Source organism: Lepisma saccharinum, chromosome 19 (assembly GCF_977018435.1).
Source record: "Lepisma saccharinum chromosome 19, izLepSacc3.1, whole genome shotgun sequence".
In the NCBI taxonomy this organism is placed as follows: Eukaryota; Metazoa; Arthropoda; class Insecta; order Zygentoma; family Lepismatidae; genus Lepisma; species Lepisma saccharinum.
In genome coordinates, this window is record NC_139247.1 from 63,779,785 (window position 1) to 63,805,774 (window position 25,990).

The 25,990-nt window shown below is 40.5% G+C and overlaps 1 protein-coding gene across 1 annotated transcript in view; it reads right to left on the reverse strand.

The window, feature by feature from the left end:
• LOC146002897 (neurotrimin-like) overlaps nucleotides 1–25,990 on the reverse strand; it is a 437,362-nt gene that overhangs the window by 119,902 nt on the left and 291,470 nt on the right. The window contains exons 4-5 of the mRNA XM_083140978.1: nucleotides 22,207–22,375; nucleotides 14,774–15,796 (exon numbers count right to left, since the gene is read on the reverse strand). Coding sequence (XP_082997104.1) covers nucleotides 15,693–15,796; nucleotides 22,207–22,375 — 273 coding nt within the window. The 3' untranslated portion in view covers nucleotides 14,774–15,692. The remainder of the gene's footprint in view (nucleotides 1–14,773; nucleotides 15,797–22,206; nucleotides 22,376–25,990) is intronic.

The following is a 25,990-nucleotide window of genomic DNA, read 5'->3' on the forward strand; positions in this document are numbered from 1 at the left end:
TAAAAATTTTCAGTTGAGCTGGAGATTCCAGTAAATTATTTCGAAATAACAGGTTATTTCTGTAGCATAGTCACCGAAGGTCAGAAATTTGCAACTTGAGAGAGGATGGGTTATCCAGAAAGGGGATTCCCTTTCAACCCATACCACCTTCCTTTTGCATTAATGACGTAGCTGCTTCTATTCTCCGAACAAGAGCTAATCAACGACAAAAACATGGTTTAAATGTTCATCTTTCTTCAACGGGTGTATCAAATTATGCAGGTTTTACGAACAATATTAGCAGTTAATGCCCATTCGCAATAATTCCTACAATTCAAGAAATTGTCATATTTTTTTGAACACCCTGTATACTTTAATACTTTAAAAATAGCAAGATGGAAACCCTGCCGTTACAAATAAGAATATCACGGTTGAAGCATCAATGCTCTTGTCCTCTAATATTTTCAAACATTTCTTGGTTATTTTCCTTGGTTCTGAAACCATACAGTGACGAGATAGGAACACACATAACACCAAAACCAGAAAAAAAAGCGAAATAAGATTTCTTCGGCTAACAAAAGAGGGAAAGTGTCCGCTTGTCATCTAATATGTTTCTTCAGGACAGAAGAATAAAAAAAAGAAGAAAAAGCGAGATTTGCAATAAAATCTGGCAGCGCAGATTGGCTGTGGTTCACAAGAAGACGAAAAGGAGGGTTGAAAAGGAGGAGAGGATACTGTAACTGTAAGAGGGAAACGCAGAATGTCTTTTACCCTCCATTTTACCCCTCACGCGAGGGGGGGAAGATGTGTAGCATGCCTCCGGAAGGTCAGATTTAAACTTTTCCGCGGCAGATCTGGTTAGAAAGGCTGTTCCCAGAGGGAGTCGAAGATGTTTTCAGAAACAGTTGCAGATGACATCTATCTTGATGGAAATCTGTCTCAATGTCTTCCCGTCCGGTCGCGAAATGCAGCATCCCTCTAAGGATCCCCCCCTTTTCTGCCTCGGAGAGGGACGCTGCATGAGAAGAAAATTGTGATACATGACACAGTAAAGAAACATCTAACAAGATTTTTACATAGGATCAGTGTTTCCATCTCGTGCGGGTAATATCATTACAATGACGACACAGTGTTGCCAACTGTGGATGTTAAAAAATGCCTTTTCCGGGGTATCCTGAGAAGCTATCACTAAACTACAGTAACGGCTCGGTATGTCGTGCTTCCTAAAAATGAATGAAAACGATTAACGATAGCTTCCCGCTCACAAGTCGCTGTAGCCCTCAAAGCTGTCAACATCTCGATAGACACCAGTTTAGGACTTTTATATGCAAAAAGGAACCTGGCAGTAGTTGCTACCTCCTAACATAGACAATATTATAATTTGTTTAGTGTTTATAGAATCCGAGTGTGTTGATTGATGGATGTGAAACGTGGTCCCTTACATTAAAAGAGAAACATAAATTAAAAGCATATGAAAATAAAATCCTTACGAAAATATTTGAAACCAAAAGGGGTGAAGAGACAGGTGAGTGAATTTAGAACAACATAATTTGTATTCATGTCCAGATATTATTAGAATGATTAAATGAAGAAGACTTAGATGGACAGACCATGTAGCACGAATGTGAGAGGAAAGAGGAGTTCACAGGATTCTTGTTGGGAAACCTGATGGTAAGAGACCAGTAGGAAGGACAAGACGAAGATGGAGGGATAACGTCGAGATGGACCTAAAGGAAATAGGTAAGGATGGAAAAGATTGGATTGATCTTACTCAGGATAGGGACAAATTGAAGGCCTGTGTTGCTGCAGCCTTCGGGTTTAAGAATGCTAGAGAGTTAGTTTGTATGATTTTACGACGATAAGGATGAGCATGTCCAGGCCGGGATTCGAATGCGAGATCTCTGGCGTCTTAGCGTGTTGTGCTAAACACTCCGCCGTCACTTCCCTAACGTTATTGCCAGAACCTCGAAATTGCCTTCTGAACGCACCTCACTGTAGTTATTCGCATTGTACCGGGCCCCGTGGTCAATTATACGGGCCGGGAGGGTGTGTGGTCTGCGAATTGCAGCCAGAGCTGGCAACCTGAAAATGCGGCCTTTCCTTCGTGTTTACGGTTTGACTGCGATTACAGGAAATGAATTCGCGTCAGTGGCGGTGATGGATCAAGCGATCTAACCGGGGGGGGGGGGGGTGGGTTGCGTTACTCCTAACTTGGAAGTTGATAGACTGGCATCACGATCCAGTTAGTTTGTTGCGCAGTAAATTTCATTAGAAAATATGTTGAATCGGAAATATTCTGGTGACATGGAATTTGTTGGTGTCCGAAATGGTACATGCCGATGAAAATCAGCACTTACCAGATTAATTTAATGATATTGGAACAGGAAACTAAACGATTCCATTATTGATTGATTGATTTGTTGATTTAAGTCCACTTTATGCACAGGAAGGGTAATCGGGACTGGACCTACAGTATAAAGTGGGATCCGAATCACTGTGTCATGTGCTTCCAAGGCGACGACGTTATCACGACGCCATCGAGGAGGCCCAACATATTCCATTAGATTCAGTTGTTGTCAACTAATTTAAACCAAATTTTACATTTGTCAATACGCTTAGGCATAATCGAACGTACACTCTCTATAATTATACCATAATTTATTTAAGTCTCGGGTTCGATACCCGGCGGAGGCACATAGTGGTTCGTATCCCACTTTAAACTGTATGTCCAGTCTCGATTAGCCTTACTGTGCATAAAGTGTTTGAATCCCGGCCTGGGTGATCTTTTCGAGCGTTCCTTCATCAATTTCAACATATCATCACTCATCCTCATCTTCGCGATTAGCCAAAAGTGGCAGAAATGCGAGATAGAAATCAATCAATCAAACCTAATTTATCTATTAACATTATATTTCAAATTTTCACGAGTGGAGTTGTTAAAAACGAATTTACCGGGCTGCAGGTTCACAAAGGTTGAGAACCACTGGGTTAGTGATAAACCACAGCGGTTGGCGCTACTGAAATAACCCCAAAGCCCGGTAGCAGAAGAGAGACTTGTGCTTCGAGGAAACAGAATATGAAGGTCTATGCCATAAGGCTGCGGGAAGCGAAGGTTCCTTTACAAGCCAGCCTATTACATCAAAAGCTCCATCCCCCCTCACTCCAAGCCCTGCGCTAGCCTTTTAGAACTGGGAGATTCTTCTGCGAAAGTTAAGACGGTCGCCGGAGCTTGCAAAAACCACAGACAGGATCAGACATTGAGAATCTGAAAAGGGATATCTCTACGTACCGCAGCACCTCAGGCGGTTCCTCTGTAGTTTTGGTAAACAACACGAAGCAATCGGGTTTATGAAATGCGTTGTTTTTAAGGATTAACGATTCTGGAGTCCTTTTTCACTAGTGGGAACCGAACGTTGATCTTCAGACGTTCAGGTAAATCTTCCAGTCAGGCTTCGTGGTGTAAAGATGCTTTCAGACCGAAGCGTCAAGGGCCCGTTTAGTCTGTAGAGCAAAACATTCGCCGCGCATGCGCGAACAACAGACCGAAGCGACGTATTGAGAAAACGGACAAGTCGGTTCAAAGTGTTTCTTTCCTAAGACGATGTAATGGAAGGGCTCGACATATTTGTGACATCGGACAACGTGGTGAAGTGATTAGCATCACGCTCCTCTAGCCTTTACCCCATCACTCCAAGATACTGACGACGATGGGACTGATGTTCGTCATAGATATCATAAAGACACAGAAAGGCTATTTCAAGTGACAAAATACAAAACATCTTCGAACAATCTAAATAGGCCTCCCTTTGGACTTAGAAATTCGTATTTTTTGTAAAACAATGTAGGCCAAATGCGATCACGAGGATGAGTGATGATACGAGGTGTGGCTTGAAAGAAACGGGATTGATGTTGCTGTCGACAAACGGCAAGCACGTCAAGGTCAAGCGGTGCATGAGTGTATAACGTGATATCCTGCCTATCGACTGTGTGATTTCCCAGGGTGCGCGGCGCTCAGTTCCGCTGTAGCTTGTGGACGAAGTGAACCGTACATCTGTGCTCCGTCGGGAAAAAGTTCAGTGTGAAGTTTCTTATGAAACTCGAAAAATCCGGCACAGAAACTTATGGTTTGTTGAAGGAAGCATACGGTAATGAGTGTTTATCACGCACGCAAGTGTTTGAGTGGTTTCAAAGGTTTAAAGAGGGACGAGAAGTGATTGCGGACGACTCGCATCCTGGACGGTCTTGCACGTCAAAAATGGAATCAAACATTGCAAATGTCGGTGAATTGATTCGAATTTGGTACCCGAAGGTCAAACTGTCAACCAACATTATTCCATTACGGCGCTGACGAGCCTTCGTGAGCGAGTTAGAAGATGGCGACCTGATTTGTGGAAAAGCAAGTCGTGAATTCTTCATTAGGACAATGCTAATGTCCACACGGCATTGTCAGTCAAGGCTTTTTTGGCCAAGTGTGGAATCCATGCGTTAGAGCATCCATCCTATTCGCCTGATCTTGCTCCGTGCGACTTTTTTTTTTTTTTTTTAGTTCCAAAGGTCAAATCAGCACTGAAAGGAACCAGATTTATGACCGTAGAATGTTTGAAAGCAAAAGCGACGGAGGTCATGAACATGGTTTCAGAAAATGATTTCCAGAATTGCTTCCAGCAATGGAAGATTCGTATGGAGCGGTGTCGATAGTGCAGGGGAGTACTTTGAAGGGGATAATGTTCGTATTGTACAAAATAACCAATAAAAGATTTTGTAGCAACAGTCCGGTTTTTTTAAGCCACACCTCGTATGATGAAATTTATGAATTTTACACTCACAAAGAACGCCCAGGCCTGGATTTGAACTCGGGACGCCTAGCGTCATAGCGCACTATGCTAATTACTTGATCTCAAATTTTTAGGTGTTTATTCTATTTTTTCCTTTACGGATATGTAAGAAACAATGAGTAATGTCAACGTTTGATTAAAAAATCGCAACAACTGATGAAGTTGAATAGTGCCTAAAAAATCTATTTCGCTTGTTAGAACCTATTTTTTGTTTTTGCCCCTCAATCAAGCCTTTTTTTTTTTTAGCTTTTTATATATTTTTAAAGGTCGCGAAAAACTTCAATGACGAACGTGTTCCAAACGTACTCTCTGTCGATTTCCCTTCCTCCAAGTCCTTGGTGATTTTTCAAAGCTCTAAACAAAGCAAAATGTCTGGTGCCACTGTTACCTGTGCAATCCAAAGTGGTCTGATCTGTGTGGTCTTGTTCACTTTCGCGTCACTTCGGTTTTTTGTGGCAAACTAACATTTTAGCATTGAAGTTTGCACCACTGACTATGTTTTTGTTGAAAGATTATTTTCAGCATATAAGATGTTCCTCACAGACAAAATTGCGGAGTTTGACTGTGGATAACATGAAAAAAGATTGCTCCCTAACTATACGGCGAAGAGTAGATTATAATAGCAAATTTCCAATGGTAAGTTCTGCCATTGCCGTAAGGTTAGGCAACACACAACATTATGCAAGATACTGCGTATTTCAGGATATACCTAATCAATTTTTTTCAGGAATTTTGAATTATTTTAAGTTTTTTTAACCTACTTCAGGATTTTTCGGGCCTAACAATATTTTTAGGGCCTATTTTAGAATTTTTAGAACCTATTTTAGAACCTAAAAATCTGAGGTCTACTAATCACTCCGCCATGTGATTCGTTGGACTTAGGAAACAAACATAACAAACAAACGGGAGAAAAGTGATGAAAAATAGTTCCAACTTCTAAAGAATACCATTCAATATACTCCCTGTAACTAAACATGATTAGCTGAATCTTGCATGGAAAATATTGTAGTCAGTGTGTGGAAATGCTACATAAATACTCGTGAACTTTAGATGCATGTAAGTATTACGCAAGATGAGTTTGTTAAACAGTGCAAATTTCTTGCGAAGCAATCATAAACAATTAAATTAAACACACGAAAACTATATAACACTCACAGCAACTATGTGGTACTTCGGTTTGGAATTAAACAAGCTGGTGCAAAATCCATGATATGCGTGGGAAGAGTCATCTAGTGAGCAAAATGATAAACCGAATTCATTTGAGGGTACGGATGCGCAGTAGTATGGATGCACAGTACTATAGCGAGTCTCTGTTGTCTAGACTCACATCTGTGAGCTCATGTTGTGTCATCCCTATATGTTTGTGATTGTCCCTTCATCCTCACCTTCGCGATTAGACAAAAGTGGCAGAAAAGGGAAGTAAAATAAATTAAATCAATCAATCAGATCGAGCATAAAGTAAATTTAAACCGAATTTGTTTAAAAAATAAAATAAGCCTTTCTTTACTTCTAATTTAAAACGAAGGATCTCAGTTTCCAGGCAAGTGAACGGAACTGTTGGAACCCGCCTTCTAACGCCAACGTGTAGGACTGGCCTTTGCTCCTCCTTGGCGCCGCCACTGGAATACAAGCCTCCCCGATAGTGGTAACGTCGTCACCTTGTAATCAAGGAGTCTCGGGTTTGATACTCGTTGAAGGTAGTGAAGTGGTTCGGATCCCACTTTAAACCGGTGTGCTAACTCACGGGGAGATACAGAGGATTCCACCACAAAAGTTTTATCTCCAGTAAAATATAATTATTTGTAATCCTGCTAGGGATGTTTAATCCCCCTCAAAGAAAATGGAATTAAATCGTATACCATTACTTAACTAGAAACAAACACGATTAGCTAGGCTATCTGCGAAGCCTGAAGTCTAGAGAATAAAATACAGGAGGAAAATCAATCAGAAACTGCAAATAATATTAATCGTATCAGTGAGATGATGATGCTAATTCTGGAGTTGGCAACCTGATTTCCTATGAGTTGGCAACCTGATTTCTTATGAGTTGGCAACCTGATTTCTTATGAGTTTGCAACCTGATTTTTTATGAGTTGGCAACCTGATTTCTTATGAGTTGACAACCTGATTTCTTAGTAGTTGTTAAATTTATTTATATTAATAGTCTAGTACCACGTGACATAGTGAGATAGCTCACATCTTAGACTCAATATACGCCACTGACAATTGAAAAATATTCTTGTCCATTATTGGCCCAGTCATCAAGTACTTCCCTGCCGAAAAGTATGCAGCCTGGTACCCTTGACCCTCTGTACCCCCTGGAGAAAGTGAAATATTTTGCATGGTTTATGAAGATTTTGTGGTTTATGAATGTTTTCAGTTGATTTTAGCTCTAGGAAATGTGTTGTGAAGTACAGTACGTCTGTTGTTTTAGCGTATTACTTTACCGTGTAGCGAACAGCACGAAGGCTTCAGGCAAGCGAATATAGCACCCAAACAACTTTCCACAACAGCATCTATAATTTTACGTAGTTAGGTTAGGTACTGATAGTTATTTTCTATGTGTTCTTTCGCTATTTTAGTGTGCATACAAAGTTTTTACTAACAAAAAGCTGCGAAAATACTCCGAAATTGCAGGATTTCACTTACGTGGGCCATTCTTTGGGATCAAATATCGCCATTGTTTGTGCTTCCTAACGCTGAAAACACTTTTACATTACGATTTTAAAAAGAATTGACGTAATTCTCGATGGGGTACAGTGGGTAAACGGCTCCTGCAGCCTTGTGGATTAAAGGACACATTCTGAAACTGACCAAACTCACCGAGCCAACAGCAGGCTGATTTTATTTAATTTATTTTATTTAACATGTACAGTCACGGACACTTCTGGGTTGTATTAATACCATTGATTCTCAATGGAATCGTTACAATCCAGAAGTGTCCGTGACTGTACAAAGAAACTTGTAAGTTAGATGGACGTTAAGTTTAAACTTGGCGATAGAAAATTTGTCAAATTCTCGGTGTTACTAGTTCCATAGTTCGTTTTGTGTATGAATTTTGGTTTTCTTAGAATGTAAATATAGTGTTTCTGAAATACGTGTGAATGTTATCAAAGGATTTAATGGCCCAGGTTAGAACAAATATTCTAATGTACTTAAAAGCGCAAGGAAATAGTTTAATTTACTGACTGGTCAGTGATGTGCGTCTACGCGTAAACAACGATAGTCTACAGTCTACACGTAGACAATTTTATACACGTAGATAACGTAATCTATGTAAACAACATGGCGAAAGGTGTAACTTAGCAAAGGGCGCCGTGGAAGTAAAACAAAATTATACTGCGTATCAGTTGCTGATGTGTGAGGAGAAATTTTCATACACTGTCTTCCAAATTCAAACAATTTTTCACCTAGGAAAAACCTAACATAGGAAATATTCTAGTGTTTTATGGGGAAAATACCAGTCTTGTCTCACGACTGCCATCTGTTGTTGTTCTTGCATACTATTTATCTTCTTAGTTGATAATAGAAGAGAAGACAAATTTTGTTGTAAATAGGATTCTTTTCACTTCGTTAGGAACCAATATAGTTGAAAATGTCACTGTCTTTTCATGAAACCCTTGAAAATTAATTTTAATGCACTTTAGATTGTCTACGTAGTCTATGTAAACTACAACCCAATGTAATCTACATGTAGATGTAAACTTATAGTCTACGGCACATCACTGCTGGTAATGCATAAGCAATGAAATGAAATCACTAATACACTACTGAGTGGGTGTTCCCCCAAAGCAAAAAGCTTAATACGCAAAGTGCTTTAATCACTACACTCCGTCCCAGGCATCTCTGGAGCAAGTGAACGGAAACAAGTGTCTGCGCAAGCTGTGACGCGAGACGGCTCCAGCAATGAACACGCGAGAGGGAACGGTATTACGTAGAGCGGAGGAAAGCGACTGCAGTTACCAGCATTCGCTGCAGCTTGTACTGCTTCGCTCCGCCCACTCGATCTCCCCCCTTTTCTGCCTCTATGCGGGACCTTGCTCCAAAGATAACCGGGACAGAGTGTAGGTAGAGTCCTGACTAGCCTTTCTGTACACAATGTGGACTTAAAAACAGAGAAACAAGGCAAACAAAGCCACTGGAAGACAGTAGTTTTTACCTGTCAGGGCGAGGATGGAACACGACACGTACAGACTGTCTGCAACCTCGACGGATAAAGGAACAGACCTCGTCACAATTTATACGCCCGTCCAATACTTTATTTCCCTTCCCTTTCCTCTCTATCTCTCTCTTGTGTCGCCGTGCGAAAACAACGATCCACATCAAAACCAGAGAAGAACTGCGACGCCGAAGAGAATAATTTCCCCCGCATCCATAAACCCAATCTTCATGGCCGAGCTCTTTGCTCGAATGACGTCATAATGACTGAGATGGCCGGTTACATAGGCGCGGTGCTCGGTCGCCAGGGACGGGAGCTAGATTTCGTGTTTAATTTCCAGACAGTGGACTCTGTCCAGAGGGGTGCAGATGGTGGATGAAGAAGAGCGAGCATGACAACTGGAAAGTCTGGAAAAGTGGTTGAGGGCAGGAGAGATGTAACTTCTATCATCATGTGCGGGAGGGTGTGGATGTGATGGGTTTGAAAGTGTCTTAGGGATTGTGACAGGTGGTGCTATTGATTGGGTAAAGTGCATGAATCCTCTATGTCGAGGCGAGGAGAGGAATTTTGGAAAGTTTCGGAACCGTGAGGGGAGGATATGTAACTGAAAGTTTGTGAAGATATCGATTCAATCGATATTATTTTCACAGGAGCACAACCAACCGTGTAGAAATCTCAGAGAAAAATGCAGGTTCGATCATACTCGAACTCGGGTCTCTCGCATACTCTTATATCTCTAGGCACCGTCAACAGTCTTTTAAAAGCAATAGATCCCGTCGCGATAGCATTAGCAAATACGGTATGCGCCAAAGTATACAGTGCAGTTGTTGTTGGAAATGGGTCTCTCGACGGAGGAAAAAGTATTCATTGTTGAGCATTTTTTCCGCTCATACGGAAGCGGTCGTGAAGGTGGACCGAGTTTGAAAAAGGTGACTGGTCTATATGCAACCCAAATGACAATCGTCCACTCCACATGCCCTAACCTAACCTAACATTAGGTTTCCTGACAGTTATGCAACCCAAAATGCACGATTGTTATTTGGGTTGCATATAGACCAGTCACTATATTGTAACATGTCTTATACTTTTGTTCATCTTTTCATTTCAGTTCTGTATATTTTGGCGGATACTGTACAAATTCCGCATAGGTAAAACAGTAAGAACGAAAAATGAAGCGAAAACATGGCACACTATCAAGAAATAACGTAAGAAAAAGCAGGTATTTATTGAGAAAACGCATGAAAAATTGAAACCTTCAGAACATTGGCGGTTTTAGCCCATATTTTTTTAAAAATGAAGATATCTTACGGGGTAATAACTGATCGTAGAAGGTTATCGTTTGTTACTGTGACAGCAGTTAGGGAACAAAATACTGATTCGTATATCGGTGTAAATACTATATTGATATTCTTATAGCAATTGTTGACGTGCTTCTTGAAGAACTACACGATTTTCTCACGTTATTTCTTCACTAATCCCTTATCCGTGAGGAATTGGTGTAATATCCAGGTATTCTCCAGAATCTGTTTTCTAACTGCTGGCACTGTGATAAAAGTCACAGCTAGAGTTTGCCATGCCGAAGCTTCGCCGCGTGAAAAGTATGTTTGGAAACATCCGGGACACTGGCTCTAGTGACGTCACGCTCAGCCAGTCCATTCACATGACAACACAAAAGGAAGTATCTCACTATAGCTCTTTTCAGTTCTTACGGCGGGCGCTCTAGAAGCTGGCAGGGGAAGTGGGCAGCGGGGATTACGCCGCAGACCAACCAGACAACAGCTGTGGCGCCCGAGTGACACGACGCGGCATTAAAAAGTACTACTTGAACCTCGTTCTACTAGCTGCTGCGTTTCTTATCGCGCTGGATTGGTCGCTTCGCCGCTTCCCATTTCCCCTGCCAGCTTCTAGAGCGCCCGCCGTAAGAACTGAAAAGAGCTATAGCCTTGAAGAACCATTGCTTTTCCACATAGACATGCTGAAACAAATGCCGATCTTACCATGGTACAGAACCGTTATTCTCAACAACACTGTCTCCTCAGCAGTGTAGAGCACCAGAAACAGCCATCTTTAATTTTGAAAGCAGCACGGAACGGTTTTTAAAGGACCTTGATTAGGGAAACACCAGGGTAGAAAAAATACCACTAATTGCTCCGAAACTTGAGATCGGAATAGATTTGGCAGAAGCAACCTCTTCTGTACCCTCCCCCGTCAACTCCCCCACTAATGAAGGTCAGAGTGAGAAGAGCAGACGTTAGGGTCTCTCCAATTAAGACGTTCGAGCAAGTAAACGTGGAGAAAAGGACGGGGAATTGACGTTAAGGACGACACGCGTCGCTGCTTGATTCTACGAACAGAAGAAATCGAAGCTCCAAATGTTCCTTCGTTTGCAGTCAAGGGCGCATTTGAAAACTCTGGAACCTTCTGATCATAGAATCTGAACTCTTTCAATAAAAATCTCGGGCAAGAAGTTCCGTTTTCGATGATGAAGTAATAGAATTCTGCAGCAACTCGGTGTGAAGGTTGTTCGGAAAGTAAGTTGACAGCGTGGTTACAATGCGTCCGCGCTTAGCACTGGGAATAAGCATGCGCAATATTTCGCTCAATGTAAACATTCCGGTAATTACAAGCTTTTCATCTAAATATCATTATTACAGTATGCATGCAGTATCGAGCAATAAGTGCTTTGAAAAGAGTGTCTATGCATGTATGAGTTCTTGTTCTAAGTCCACTTGATGCACAGATAGGCTAATCGGGTATTGGACCTACAGCTTAAATTGGAATCCGAACCACTTTGTACCTCCACCGGGTATCGAATCTGTGAGCCCTTCATTACAAGGCGAAGATGACTTTGAAAGGAGAAAACAATGATTCGATTTTCGTTATTTAACGTCGCATTTCTGCCACTTTTGGCTAATCTCGACGACGAGGGTGAGATGATGATGAAATCAATGAAGGAACTCCAACATAGAACACTCATACTGAGGGCGGAATTCGAATCAGCAACCCCTAGCGTCGTAACGCGCTGTGATAACCATGGAAATCGGCATTTCTACAAGTTGTAACTAAAAGTAAGGCAGAATAAAAATAATCGAATGTGAGAAATTTTTAAGTAAGTTAATATCGTGAAAATTTATCATTCTGGTGCTGAGATAACTTAAAAGTATTACGTTTTGTAATGTCGTTTGCCCAAAGATGTAGAATTCACAGATATAATTCACTATTTAAGTCTACATAGATTTGTTCCTGAAATATACAAAATTTGAAATTAAGAGGCGAGTTCAATGAGGAACCTCAATGTAACATAGACAAGACACTTCTGAAAAAGTGTTCCGCAGAGTAGAAACAGATTTTCGTCATAATGAAGTGATTAATTTTCTTGCTAGAAACTATTCCTTTTTAACATAATACGAACAAAGTAAAACTATTTTTCTAAAGTTTCATCCTCAAACCTAACGAGACTTTCAGTCGTGACAGCTCTGTAACAGTGCAAAGAAATAAATTTAAGGAGACTTGGAAAATGGGATTCTTTCAGTATTCGACGATAGATGGGTCTGCTTTCTGGGTCTCTAATTACACACCGCACAATGCGGTAATGAGTGTCATTAAACGATCTGAAATATGCCGAGCTCTAATGAGATCTTTATCTTAATGACGCATTTTGTTAGAGTTTTCCTCAACTTGCAATGAAGTCCGCCAGAAAAGTTACCCAAAGAAGGAAACTACCACGGATGGTGAATTAAACTTGATGCTTACATAAGCTTCCAATGTTCCAGCTGTGAAATAAAACATGCGGTGTTATATTTCACTTTCGGGCATTGTTCTGCGTGGGATTTACAGTCCAAAGAATATTGTTCAGGAAGAAATATAAAACCGATGGATTATTTCCCCATCCCGTGGCACGCAGCAATGCGTATCAGGGAGGAGCCACGCGTGATGCTAGCTAGAGCTACCACCTTAATTGCAACGCGTAAATTCCAAAGCTTGCTTTCCCGCTTTATTGCGGGTAATGTATGGCCCTGCTTATGAACTAATTTTCAACGCAAATTAAGCGCATTTTATTGGCAGTTTTTCCGAGGCAAACGTATCCCTAAAAGGAACGTTGTTTAAATGGAAATCTACAATTTTCCATACCGGCGAGTGCATTACTTGCCTCAGGAGATAACGCTTATACATCATACCACATCAAACGCGATTGAAAATGAATTCCGTATTACGGCTAACGATATGGTTCATTAAAGGGTTTGTTTACCTTATGACCGTCGTGTGGTAAAGTAAGCAAACAACGGCAGCTGCCTATTAACTCTCCGTAGTAATGTGAACTGTGAAGTAAAGGGAGTCATAATTATGTGTTCTGCAAACAAGACAGGTTACAGAATGCTCTACTTCCCCTAAGTGGAATATTGTGTTTTTATGATGGTAAGAGGTATTCAGTAATACTATTTTGAACATTCCGCAGAAGCAACGAAACAACACACTAAAATATGTAGGTATGGAATTTTTATGGTGCGAACTGTACTTTGTATGAACTCGATTTATCAGCAGTTTCATTTCAGTAAGGGATTCCAACTGCTTGAAGATCATCAACATGTAGTATTGAAATCTTGCAAAAAAAAAAAAAAAAGATTTACTCCCGGTTAGCATGTTTTACATGTTAATTGCAAGTCCAATAATGATCTTTATTCTACTCTTGAATTTACCTTCTTCAAATAACCACATGAAGTTTGTGTATTTTGATATTCTGATTGTTCCTTCATAAACTTTTCTATCTAAAATCAGATTGGTGTCCTTGTGACAAAAGAAACGCATAAATTTCATTAAGAAACTCGGATATTATAAAAACCCTGCATGCCTATAGCCAAGCATATCTCGGTATTGTGCGAGATTTGCATAAACTTGCTTAAACTTGTTCAAGCAGCAGGGAAACCTGCAGAAATGTGCAGCTAGTAATGTTAGTATTCTCACACTAGCGTTACAGGAAGTAAAGATAATTTGATTTGATTTATTGTACGTCACGTTTCTGCCACTTTTGGCTAATCGCGGAGATGAGAATGAGTGATGATGTGACAAAATTCACGAAGAGGAAATCACAAAAGACACCCAGGCTGGCACCTTTGACGTTGTAGCATGCTGTGGTAACCACTCCGCCAAAGAAGTCGGCAGGAAGCACAAGTCTTATCGAAGAAGTAAGGTAGTGATTACTTTGTTTTCAATTATGAAAAACTGAAACATTCCTTGTGAAAATATGCACAACATTTCCTGAAACCGTGGCCGCGGTGGCTCAGTCGGTAACGCGTCTGACTACCATGTTAAAGATCCCGGGTTCGATCCCCGGCCGGTTCAAATCCGGGAACTTTTCTAACGTTGGAAGCGGCCCCGGCGCCCACCCAGCGTCGAATGACATGGGTACCTGGGGGAAAACCTGCGGGGTAAAGGCGGTCAGGGGCGTGATGCTGATCACATCACCCCCACCCACGACCGGATCAAGAAAGTGTGGGGCGTTACCCCCACACCCCCATACGCCTGCATGGCGTGGTGCTAAGCACAGGGGAGCACTTTTTTAAAAAATTTCCTGAAACAGAATGCATTTACTTTCTACAAATCAATAAGACTGACGTTGTCATGTAGGTAACATGCAATTCAACATCGGCCACTATGATCAATGCACTCACTACTTCTCTCATATCTTGAACCTTCTGTGGTTTACCATTATGGAAAGGTTATTTGGTCAGCATTCAAACTGATCATATCCACTACATAAATTTCACGAATTGAAGACAAAATAGAACTGAATCGAACTTACCTGCTGCTGTTGTCGACCATATTTTGCTGGCAAGTTGGGATGTTCACGAAATGCTCTCCTAGCCATAGTTCAATTGGTCCTTTGAATTGTTTGTGGTACAGTCGCATTCACTTCAAACACACACACACACCGGCTCACACTCTTCCTCCCAGCGTATCTCTGCTCCTCACTCCTTGAAGACATTTCAGTCTTACAGAGAGTACTTCACCTTTTCACATTATGTCCATAGAATAACAAGTGTGACCCACAAATAATAAAAGATGACTAGATCATAAGTCTCCCAGGTAGGCCTAACTGCTCAGAGGCCTCTCCTGAGAAGAACGCTTAGCTTCTATGTTCAGTTCTAATCATAGCATCTCATTGACCTCTCATGATACATTGGTCCGTTGATGTGTCTAAAATCCACACACATCCTCTTCATTCAAGCACCTTTCTGTAACTTTTTCGCCACAGCTAACATTTAGAGGTGATATTTTTTTTATTAATCTCTTAGCGGGGGAATAAAAGGCAAATGATACATATATATGCATGTGTGTTTCTATTTACTTATATATATATGTATGTATATAAAGAATTCTTTCTTATCTACTATGTTTGAAGTTTTTTCTGAGTCACGCACGCGCAATTATATGTATGTACACATCGTGAAGCTCACCCAGGAGTACATAAACACACACGTCCATCCACACAAATTATGAGTGCTCTTATTACCCACTCGTATCAAAATCTCCACGTATGGAATAGTGATCACACACGCACACATGAGAACGCACTTCCCCCTCCCACACTGTGGCCGTCTTATTGTTTGTTGAACAATAATCTCTGGGATTCAAGAAACCCAAAAAAATATAGAAAAAAGAATAATATGGTTTCATTTGTTATCATACGGAATGGTCTGAGAAAATATTGCCACTACGTGTTAGGGGCTGAGGAGTAACAAGCACACGCAAAATATCAAACAGTAGAGATGAGATGATCCCCGATGCGCCTGGCTCCCATGCTGCATAGCTGCAGGATGCTCGCCTGAAATACATAAAGCTGGTATTAATTATGTAATTCAATCAACAATGAAATACAGATAGTTGTGTCTAACCGTATTAGAAGTACAGGGTGAGACACGGAAAATAGTACAAAAGGAAACGCCAATAATAAAAAAAATGTAGGGTAGGTACTAGAGTGAAGCAGGGAGAGCATTTCGCTCGAGCGCCAAATAGTTCGCACAGACGACCCTAGATAGCGTACGAAATCGAGGGCTTCTCCGCTCGAGTGAATTACGCTCGAACAGGCAAGACGAGCGGTATATACTCGAAGCCCAGTAGTATACGTGTAACCGTAACATGTCGGTGGCAGTGGGCCCTGGATCGTGAAGTGAAACATGCAGTGAAATTAAAACTTAGGTGAACATAGTCACCATATCTATGTAGTTTATGTAGTCTATCTTACCAATACACAGTGTGAAAATGAAACACAGGGTGTGGCCAAAAGTCAGGACCCGGCTATATATTTTACAAACTGCGTACGGGTTTGATCTAAAGTCAAATGGTATCAATGTTGGGTGAGGGGGAAACGTTATGACGTGGTTGCAGTCGTCGTCCGCCATCTTGGCGGCGGATATATTGGATCCAACCTTGTCATGTAATATATCAAATTACACCCTATCTTAACAAGGAATCGAATGGTGCAGGTCATTTTAAGATAACTGTAACGGTGCTGCACTTAGGAAAGATATTAGGGTCGGTTTTGAACTCTGCGCGCTGTTCAATACACACCGTGTAACATCACAACAAACACATGCATAGCGAGGGAAAACAGCTGTGAACAACAAAACAACAGACAATCACCATCACAGAACATGTTCCACATGGCCACCGAAGCACGTCAGGCGATACAGATAAAAATGAGGGCATTTGAAGGCTATTGTGTACCAGTGTAAAATTAATGGTGTTGCTCACCTAAAAAGGAGAATCTTTGAGGCATGTGCACAAATATCACCTGACGTGCTTCGTAGGGTGCACGACTATTGGGTTAAACCTTTGCGGAAGTGCTTAGAAGAGAACGGTGGCCATGTTGAACATGTTCCGTGATGGTGATTGTCTGTTGTTTTGTGGTTCACAGCTGTTCTCCCTCGCTATGCATGTGTTTGTTGTGGTGTTACACGGTGTGCATGGAACAGCCCCCAGAGTTCCAAACCGACCCTAATATCTTTCATAAGTGCAACACCGTAAAATAACCTGCACCATTCGATTCCTTGTTGAAAGAGGGTGTAATTTGATATATCACATGACCATGTTGCCATTTGAAATAACAAAGTTGGATCCAATATGGCCGCCGATAAGATGGCGGACGACGACTGCAACCACGTCATAACGTTTCCCCCTCACCCAACATTGATACCATTTGACTTTAGATCAAACCCGTACGCAGTTTGTAAACTATTTAGTCCGCTCCTCACTTTTGACCACACCCTGTAGATGATTGTCATTATTGATACATCAAACACCATGTCTACACGTCAATACCAAGCACCACACCTTTACTTTGAAAATAACATCAGGCAAATGCATACGAAATACGAGTCAGTGTCGCAATATGGCTACAGCCAAGCATACCTAATCATGGTGCCCACACACATCCACACACACACACGCAAGAGAAAATAAGAGTAGGAGTGAAAAAGTGTAGCAAAGTAGACGGGGTTATTATACCATATTACCATATTATATTACCATACACAAGTAACAAAGATATCTACAAAATCTATCATTTTCTACAGCAAACATCTGAATGACTATTATTTTAAGTTACACTTGTAATACAAACGATGTACAGAAATATTATTTTACTAATATATAACTGAGAGCAAGGCAAAATAACAAAACACAATCCCAAATTAAAACTACTTATCATCTACTGCCATCTATCGTTCATTCTGCAAACTTAGATGTCCACCACCAAAAGTACGATAAAACTAACCCATTTAGTACGTGCAATCACAGTCACCCAAAACTCTGCAAAAAAATCCTATCTTGCGAAAATATCCGCAATAGATAAAAGAAAGCTGACAACAAATGTGCAGCAATTTTTCCCCCTCGTTTTTTGAAACATAAAAAAAAAAGTAAAGAAGCAAGGCAGGATAAAATAAATTTGATAGTTTATCCCTCGAAGCGAGGGGACCGTATATAGACACACCTATACGACATCCAGGATCGAATATCACCTTTTTATTTCCACGCCGCAGGGTGTCGGGCCTGGCTCAAGGCCGGTGCCTCACGGGGTCTTAAAAACGGTTTTATTACATCTATGTCGAACGCTTCGAGAAAAGAAGGTGGGAAAAAGGCAAAGAGGAAGATGGAAGAAGGTAGAATGGAGATAGAACTGGTGACAATAACGTCTGAACTTTTTAAAAGTGAAGGCTGTCATTTTACTCTAACAGGAAGGCATAAAGCTATGTTATCTGGTGTCACCTCTTTCTGTGGATATATTCACAAACTATAAGCGTGTTCAGAAATCGTGCGAGTAATACAGGTAGACATTGGAGATGCGGTTAAGTTGCTGTAAGTCAGGTGATTGGTTGAATGCAACAATGGAGTGGGGTGTCAAAAAGGTTTGTCTAAGACTTGAAAAATCGGTTAATCTCGGGACTTCTACAACGAAAAAGATTTTCGACAAACTTGCCAAAGACTTTCTCAATGAGTTTTTGGTTAAGCCGATTTTGTTGTTTTCCTGACTTAATATATTTTTTTAAAACGCACGGCCATAACTAGGCGGCTGGGCAGAATTGCGCTGTTGCCACATATGGGAAAAGCAAAGCGAGGGCGGGACAAAAGTCGCTGGTTCCCGCGCACAGTGTTGCAACGTCAACCGGGCTGCGTTGCCTAGTTCAAGCGTCAGACCAACCTCTCTTGGGGGCCCTTTTGTATTATCCCTGATCATTCGAGCAAATACTGTCAGTTTGTAGCACATAGATTACAAAGACCAACTCTACAATGAGATGTTTTATTCTCTTAAACCTCCAAACACACGGGGTTGTACTCCGACGTGGCAACAGCGCGAACTTTTGCCACCCGCCTAATTTCATGGCCGTACGTTTAGGATAGATAGGATAAGAAGGTAAGTGCATAGACGTTGTCATCGGGGAGCAAGGAGAGGCTTTAGCCCATCAGTAAAATATCTACAGCAAATAGCCCACACGAGTGATCTTGAGAATATGGGAGAGCATGAGCTGCAGAGATAAATAAAAATATAGAAAGTGATAGCAATACAGAAACAGAAAAAGAGGCAAACAAGGAAGAAAGATACAGCAACAGAGATAGAGTTAAACAAAGTTGATTGTAAAACTTTCCTTCAAGTGCTGAAACGAGCATATCGTCCTGTTGTAACCAAATGCAGATATAAATTGACTACAACTGCGTTCAATATCGCATTAAGTAATAGAATAATGTTTAAAATTGCAATGGATTTCACCCTGAAAGTTTATGTTTGCCTTCGGTATTATTGAAAGCTTGCGATTGCATTCCCTATTGTTGACAAGTTATTAGAATAACAGATGCATTGTCTGTTGTCGAATTATAATAAGCAGAGAGTATAAAACGAACAGAATGGAGATGAACGGAAAATCTTTCATGTTTAAGACAAAAATAGAACATGTAGCAGTAACATGAATATGGAATGTGCAAAATGTTTGAAAATGTGAAAATAATATGTGAAAATAACTAAAATATGTGCTAAAAGATACGTAGAAATATCATTTTTCGAGCTTACGAGGCAATGATAATACAAAATAACTTGATTTAAGCATTTAGATTTAAGATGAAAACTCTGACACTTTCGATGTGACCTCTGAGTGCCACGTGAGAACGCTATTTGAAAACTTTTGATCGTAACATTATGTGTGTACGTGCCCTCATATTATACAAATACTCAAAATATTACTGACTATAATATTAATAAATTAGGTAAGTACTGTCCGTTTAAAAATAGTTCGTTAGATGTTTTATATACACGAATTTAATAGCAAAAGCAAATTTAAAAAGCAATATTAACTTTTTGTGTAATTTTTACATTTTTAAACATAATTGAACAATAATTAAATTCCGGTCGTTATACGCAAATTCCTACCTAGTCTTTCTAATAAATTCTGAGGATTATATTTTGAAATACAAGAAATAAAATATCACTTACTTACCATATTTTTTCCTGGGGGAATATAATCTTTCGGTAAGTACCCTAGCAACGTCCGTTTCCATGGTCAACAACAAACAAGGCAAACAGTGTTATATCTCTTAACATTTCATTACAACAAACACGATGGGGTTAGTTTTGTATTGAGTATTAAGTTGCACATAATCGTTTATGTAATCTCTGTACTGAATGCTCTGATGTAGATGGCACTATTGTTTGGTACACGTTTTTTAACTTGCAATTGAATCATCTGCGTATTTATGATCTCGAGGATAAAGTATAATAAAAAAGTCGGATTTTTAACCTCTTGAAACGGACGTTGCTATATATATTATCATAACATTGCATTTCAGATATATCGTACTATTATGTATGGTGTACTGGCAGCTATGACAAATTGTAAATGTCTGTGCATAGCAAATATTATGGAGTTTGTTATGTGTCTGTTTTTATGTGTTAAAAATGTAAATACACCTTGTTATAAGTTAAAATATATATTAATTTTTAAGTTTCACTCTTGATGTGTGTTTCAGTTTGTCATTAAGATTAAAGCATAACAGTAAGCGAGTGATTCTTTAAAATTTTCGCGGTGTTTTTAAACAATTTCTTGTGTGGTCGTAATGAAGCATTTTTTGCCTTCGGGGCTTCCTTCATGGAGAATATTTATATTAGTGAGTGAGTGCGTGGGATTGGGGCTATATATATATGTTGGACATGTATGTTCCCTGCTAATCACTATCTTATAATAGATATATACCAATAATTACAATCTAAAAATGCATCCATACAAACACAAACGAACAATCACTTGGTCATAGCAGTGTAAATATGTTGTGGGAACAACAGCTGAAATTCTGTTGAAGCCGATAAGAAAATTCCAAAACTCCAGAATATTCTTATCGTTTTCGTTGCGTCACAGCATCTAACCCGAACTGCTAATATTTGCAACAAACACAATAAAAACTTCTGTCTGAAAGCTTCCAATTGCCTCTGGAAGCACAAGCGCCATCTTACTACCAGATGTCATGCTTGTAATGTTGGGATATTACTCTAAGTATCTTGCAGATGATCTCGAGTCAGTCCGAAATATCTCCAGAATTCTAAATATCCAGCAGACGTTCCGCTGCTTCATAAAGGGAAAGCAGCATGCCGCCTGTCTTAACAGACTTCATGGGTTATTCATTGTGGGACACAAGATTGGATGTTCAATTATAAAGTAAGGGAAATGTTGAGGAAGACGAAGACAATGTAGAATTTATCGCAGCTAAAATTAGACAGATGTTGTGGGAGTAAAACTTTAGGTCGTGATTGTTCGAAGAAAGAAGAAAAATCGTTGCATGTTGGGAAGTTAATTTTAATTCGGTTACTTCGGAGTGCTTGGGATTGGCTGTACGAAGCAGGTTATCTTGTAGTTTCTTAGCTTGTGTCGCTTTTCCGCCCTTTTTAGGCTAATCGCGACAATGAGGATGAATGATGGTTAGGTGAAACGGATGAAGTGAAGCGTTCATGAACGATCTTTAAATGGAGATATCAGAAATATCATAGCCTGTGCAGCTATGAATACAGCAGTAGTGTCTACCGGAAGTGATGGTGCTCACACACATACACACACACAAGCACAGAGAGAGGGGGGAGGAGAGGGAGGAATGAAAGAGAAAAGAGGCAGATAATGAGAGGGGAAAGATAAAGAAATAGAAAAGAAAGGAAGAAGGCTTGTGAGGAGAAATAAGTGAGAAATATCCATGCACAGACAGAGAGGGGGAGAGAAATGAAAAAGAAGGAAGGAGAGAGAGAGAGAAATCAGACTAAGGGAGAGACAGAGAGAGGGTACACACTCACCCTCGCACAAAAGTGAGAGCGGGCAAGAAGAGAAGAAAACGAAAAGGGAGAGATAAGACAAGAGAAGAGTAAATTATAGTGTGACCATTTATTTTCAGAGGGAGAGAGAAAGAAACGATAGAGAAAGCAAACTTATAGAAAGAGATAGAGAGAGGGAAGAGAAGAGAGAGAGAAAGAATTGAGGAAAAGAAAAAGAGAGAAGCAGAAGGGAAAAGAGCGAAAGACGATATTAAGACAGAAAAAGAAAAAGAGATTAAAAGAGAGGAGACGAGAATGCCTGGAAGAGAGCGAAAGAGAGAGGAGTTTATCAGGGAGAGGAAAGAATTAAACACACAGTAGAGAGAGAAAGCAGAAAGAGAGGGGGGGACCTAGAGAGAGAGTCAGATTTTAAAAAAAGCTCTGTGACCACTTACCATTTAACACGTGTACCCTAATGCTCTTCGGTTTTGCATTGGATGGATTACACGTGTATTTTCCGGAATCCGACGGCTTTGCTTTTTGAATGAGCAAAAAGCTTGTAGTTGTCTCTCCCTTCTCAGTGATGACGCTAACTCCGCCGCGCGCCGAATCGTAACTGATAATCTGTAAAAGAGAAATTAATGGTATTAAAACATGGCACAGAGACTATATTTTTTCTGTTACAAAAAAAACAAGAGAACACGAAGAAAGTGCAAGTGAAAAATATGACAAAATATTTTTTTTCGCAGCTTAGAAGTGGGGAAAAGAGGACGTTTAATTCAAGTGGATTTTCCTTAATTTAAGCTTTGTAGGCTGTTCCAACCTACAAAGGTGCTCAGGTACAGGGAAGGCCCATAAATACAGTTAAATGCGATTACAAGGGCACAAAGCCTGTAAATTTCTGGTGTGTATGACGAATTGGTCACAATGTTTAGTTTCTTCCACCTTTGGCTAAAGAGAGCAAATCTGATGAACAAAAGCGTCTCTATGTAGTAAACCTGTCACTGACGATGATTTCAATGTACAGAGTGATCCATAAGTCACTCTCGAGTTTGTAACGTTCATAGTGAAAGAATTATAACACATTCAGCAAAACAATGCATATCAGTACATAGAGAATCTCTCCAAGTTTGCAGTCGTAACATGCCCCATCAGGTAATTGTAGATTTAGCCGCTAGGTGGCAGTGTAACTCAGTTAACGCAAATATGGCGTGGAGTAGTGAACACAAAGTGTTCTGAGTCTTCGATTTCGCTAAATGTGATTTTTTGTTACTTAGTTACATCAAATTTGATCGATTGTTTGTGCCCCTTTTCCCACGTGATTTAGCACAAACTACAAGAAAGAATCACGCATGCAGTAGCTTGCTTCATCGTGATATGTTGGGACGTGGGCGGCAGGAACTTGCTTTCAAGATTGTGTGTCTCTTTACCTGTATCTGTTATAGTTCGTGTGCTATAAAAGTTCGAAACCACGGAGGGAATTTTGCATGACCCTGTATGTATGTATATATGCGGAGTGTAAGGGGTGACCCGTTGTCAAGGCACCAAAATGTCAACTTCTCTCACAAGTGACGACTTCCATGGTGCGGTAGTTAGCACAGCGCGCTACGACAGGATTGGAATCCAGGCCTCGTCATGGATGATCTTTGTGAGTGTTCCTTCATTAATTTCATCATACCATCACTCATCCTCATCGTCGCGATTAACACTTAAAATTAACTTTTAATACTGACGATATTGATAAATTTGGCGGCCTGGGTGGTCAGTTCCACCGATCCAAACATCGTTGGCGGCAGAACACGCTTTCTGTACCGCGCTTGGAAGAGACAGTGCTGCTACACATGAAGAGAAAAAAGGCCCAAGGTAAAAAGCAAAACTTATGAAAATATAGAAATTGCAGGAAAATTAGAAGTTATTTTTTATGGTGTTTCATTTCTATTATTTCTAATTACTCTGGATGAGGTATAATAAATGAATTCGATAGATAAGGATTTTTGCGATAAAGATATGAAATTTTGAGAATACACCACTGCTGTGACATGCCTGCATTACCATGGAACATCAAAATAAGTGTTGTGAATTTTTGAATCGGGAATCGAATATGGAGAGCCTCACTGGAGAATGATGGTTTGTGCACAACATCACCTAAACCAGAGGAGACTGTTTGTCCAAGAAGCCAGCTCCCGGACAACCCCGGAGGCCAATGCAGCTACTCCTGATGACGCATAATCTGAGAAATGTGTACGCCGAGTGCCACGAACTCTGGGAAAACTTCCACGAATGCCACGTCACTACCAACCGGCATTCCTTTGTAAGTTTAATGCCCGAGTTCTTGTCGGGAGTCCGCACTTGCAACGCCGTATCACATGACTGAAGTATTTGCAACTCGAGCATCCATTTTGGGTATTTAGTCTCACCGTGGCATTTGACGCACGCACACACAGAGTGTCATCGCACGACAGCTACAAACTTTCATGTTCAGGGGCGAATCTTGAGCTTCCTCACCCCTTGGCTGAAGGGGGCACAAAGTTTAAGGTCCCTAAAGGTTTTGTATGCGTTTTCTTTGTAATAGACCTCCCCGATGGTGCAGTGGTAGCGTCGTAGCCTTGTAATCAAGGGGTCCCGGGTTCGATTCCCGGTGGAGACACATAGTGGTTCGGATCCCACATTAAGCTGTATGTTCAGTCCGGATTAGCCGTACTGTGCATAAAGTGGACTTACAACACCAAATCAATCCAACCCAATCTTTTTAATACGTACGCTCAGAAAATTGAAGCGATAATGTCACTCTTATGCAAACTTTTTAGATTGTGTGTTGGGTTTTGGGAGAGAAACTATTGGTACGGGCCACACCCAGCTTGCACCAAACGCCAAAACTAAATGCTTAGAGCTCTAAACGTGGCCCTCCTAAACTAACCACACATGCATTATTCTAAGCGGAATTGTAGGTTAGAAATTGTTAGGTTACGTTAACTTGCGTCATAATTTCTGTGGGACCTTCCTTTCATTTACACGAACTACAACCGACTTCCATAGCGGATTTGTTAGCACAGCATGTTACGACACTAGAGGTCCTGGGTTCGAATACCGGTTCGGCATGGGTGTCCTTAGTGGATGTCCCTTCACCAAGTCCATCATATCACTCATCCTCATCTTGGCCGAAAGTGGCAGAAAAGCAACGTAAAATAAACCAATTCAGTCAATCATTGATAAGGTACAACTCTGAACAGCTTTATATTCGTATGTTTGTTACAGATCGTCGGTTTTCTGCTTCGTTTTGCTAATCGCAACGATGAGAATGATAAAAAGACACTCACAAAGAACATCCATGTCCAGACCTAGACTCGAACCCGGAACGTTTGGTGGCGAGATCGAAAGTCGATCACTTAACGCGCTCGGCCTCATTTCTTTCTGAGACAAAGAAGAACTTTGAGTTCTAATTCCACTTTATGCACAGAAGGGCTAATCGGTATGGGGATCCTAAGTCCACCGGGTATCGAACCCGAGACCCCTTGTAGAGACCGTGAGAAAACCAAAGAATAGTGAAAGAAAGTGATAGGGATACAGCAACATGGGGAAGAAAGTAAGAGAGAAGAGGAGAAGGAATAAAAAGCAAACAATAAAGAAAGATACAGCAGAAGAGATAGCGAAAGAGAAGAAGAGTCAGAGAGAGGAAGATACAGAGAGAGAATTAGTGATATAGTAAGAAAGGAAAGGAGATAGAGAGGGAGAGGAAGGGAATTAGTGAATGAGTAACAAATGAAGAGAAAGAGATAGAAAAAAGAGAATCAGTGAATTAGTAACAAAGGAAGAGAGAGAGGGGAAGGGAGAATAACAGAGAGTGACAGAGAGAAAGAGAAGAGAAAGATACATAGAAAGAATTAGTGATAGAGTAAGAAAGGAAGAGAGAGAGAGAGGAGAATGAGATAGAAAAAGAGAATCAGTGAATTAGTAACAAATGAAGAGAAAGAGAGGGGAAGGGAGAATAACAGAGAGTGACAGAGAGGAAGAGAAAGATACATAGAGAGAATTAGTGATAGAGTAAGAAAGGAAGAGAGAGAGGAGAAATATATAGAAAAGAGAGAGAGGAGAAAGGGAGAATAACAGAGAGAGAGAGAAGTTATGAAACAAATAAATGTACACAGAAAGTGTAAGATACAGAAACAAAGTAAAATAGAGATAAAGATTTGGAAAGTAAAACAAGCGAACAAGAAACAAAGATACCTCATGATTCCTAAT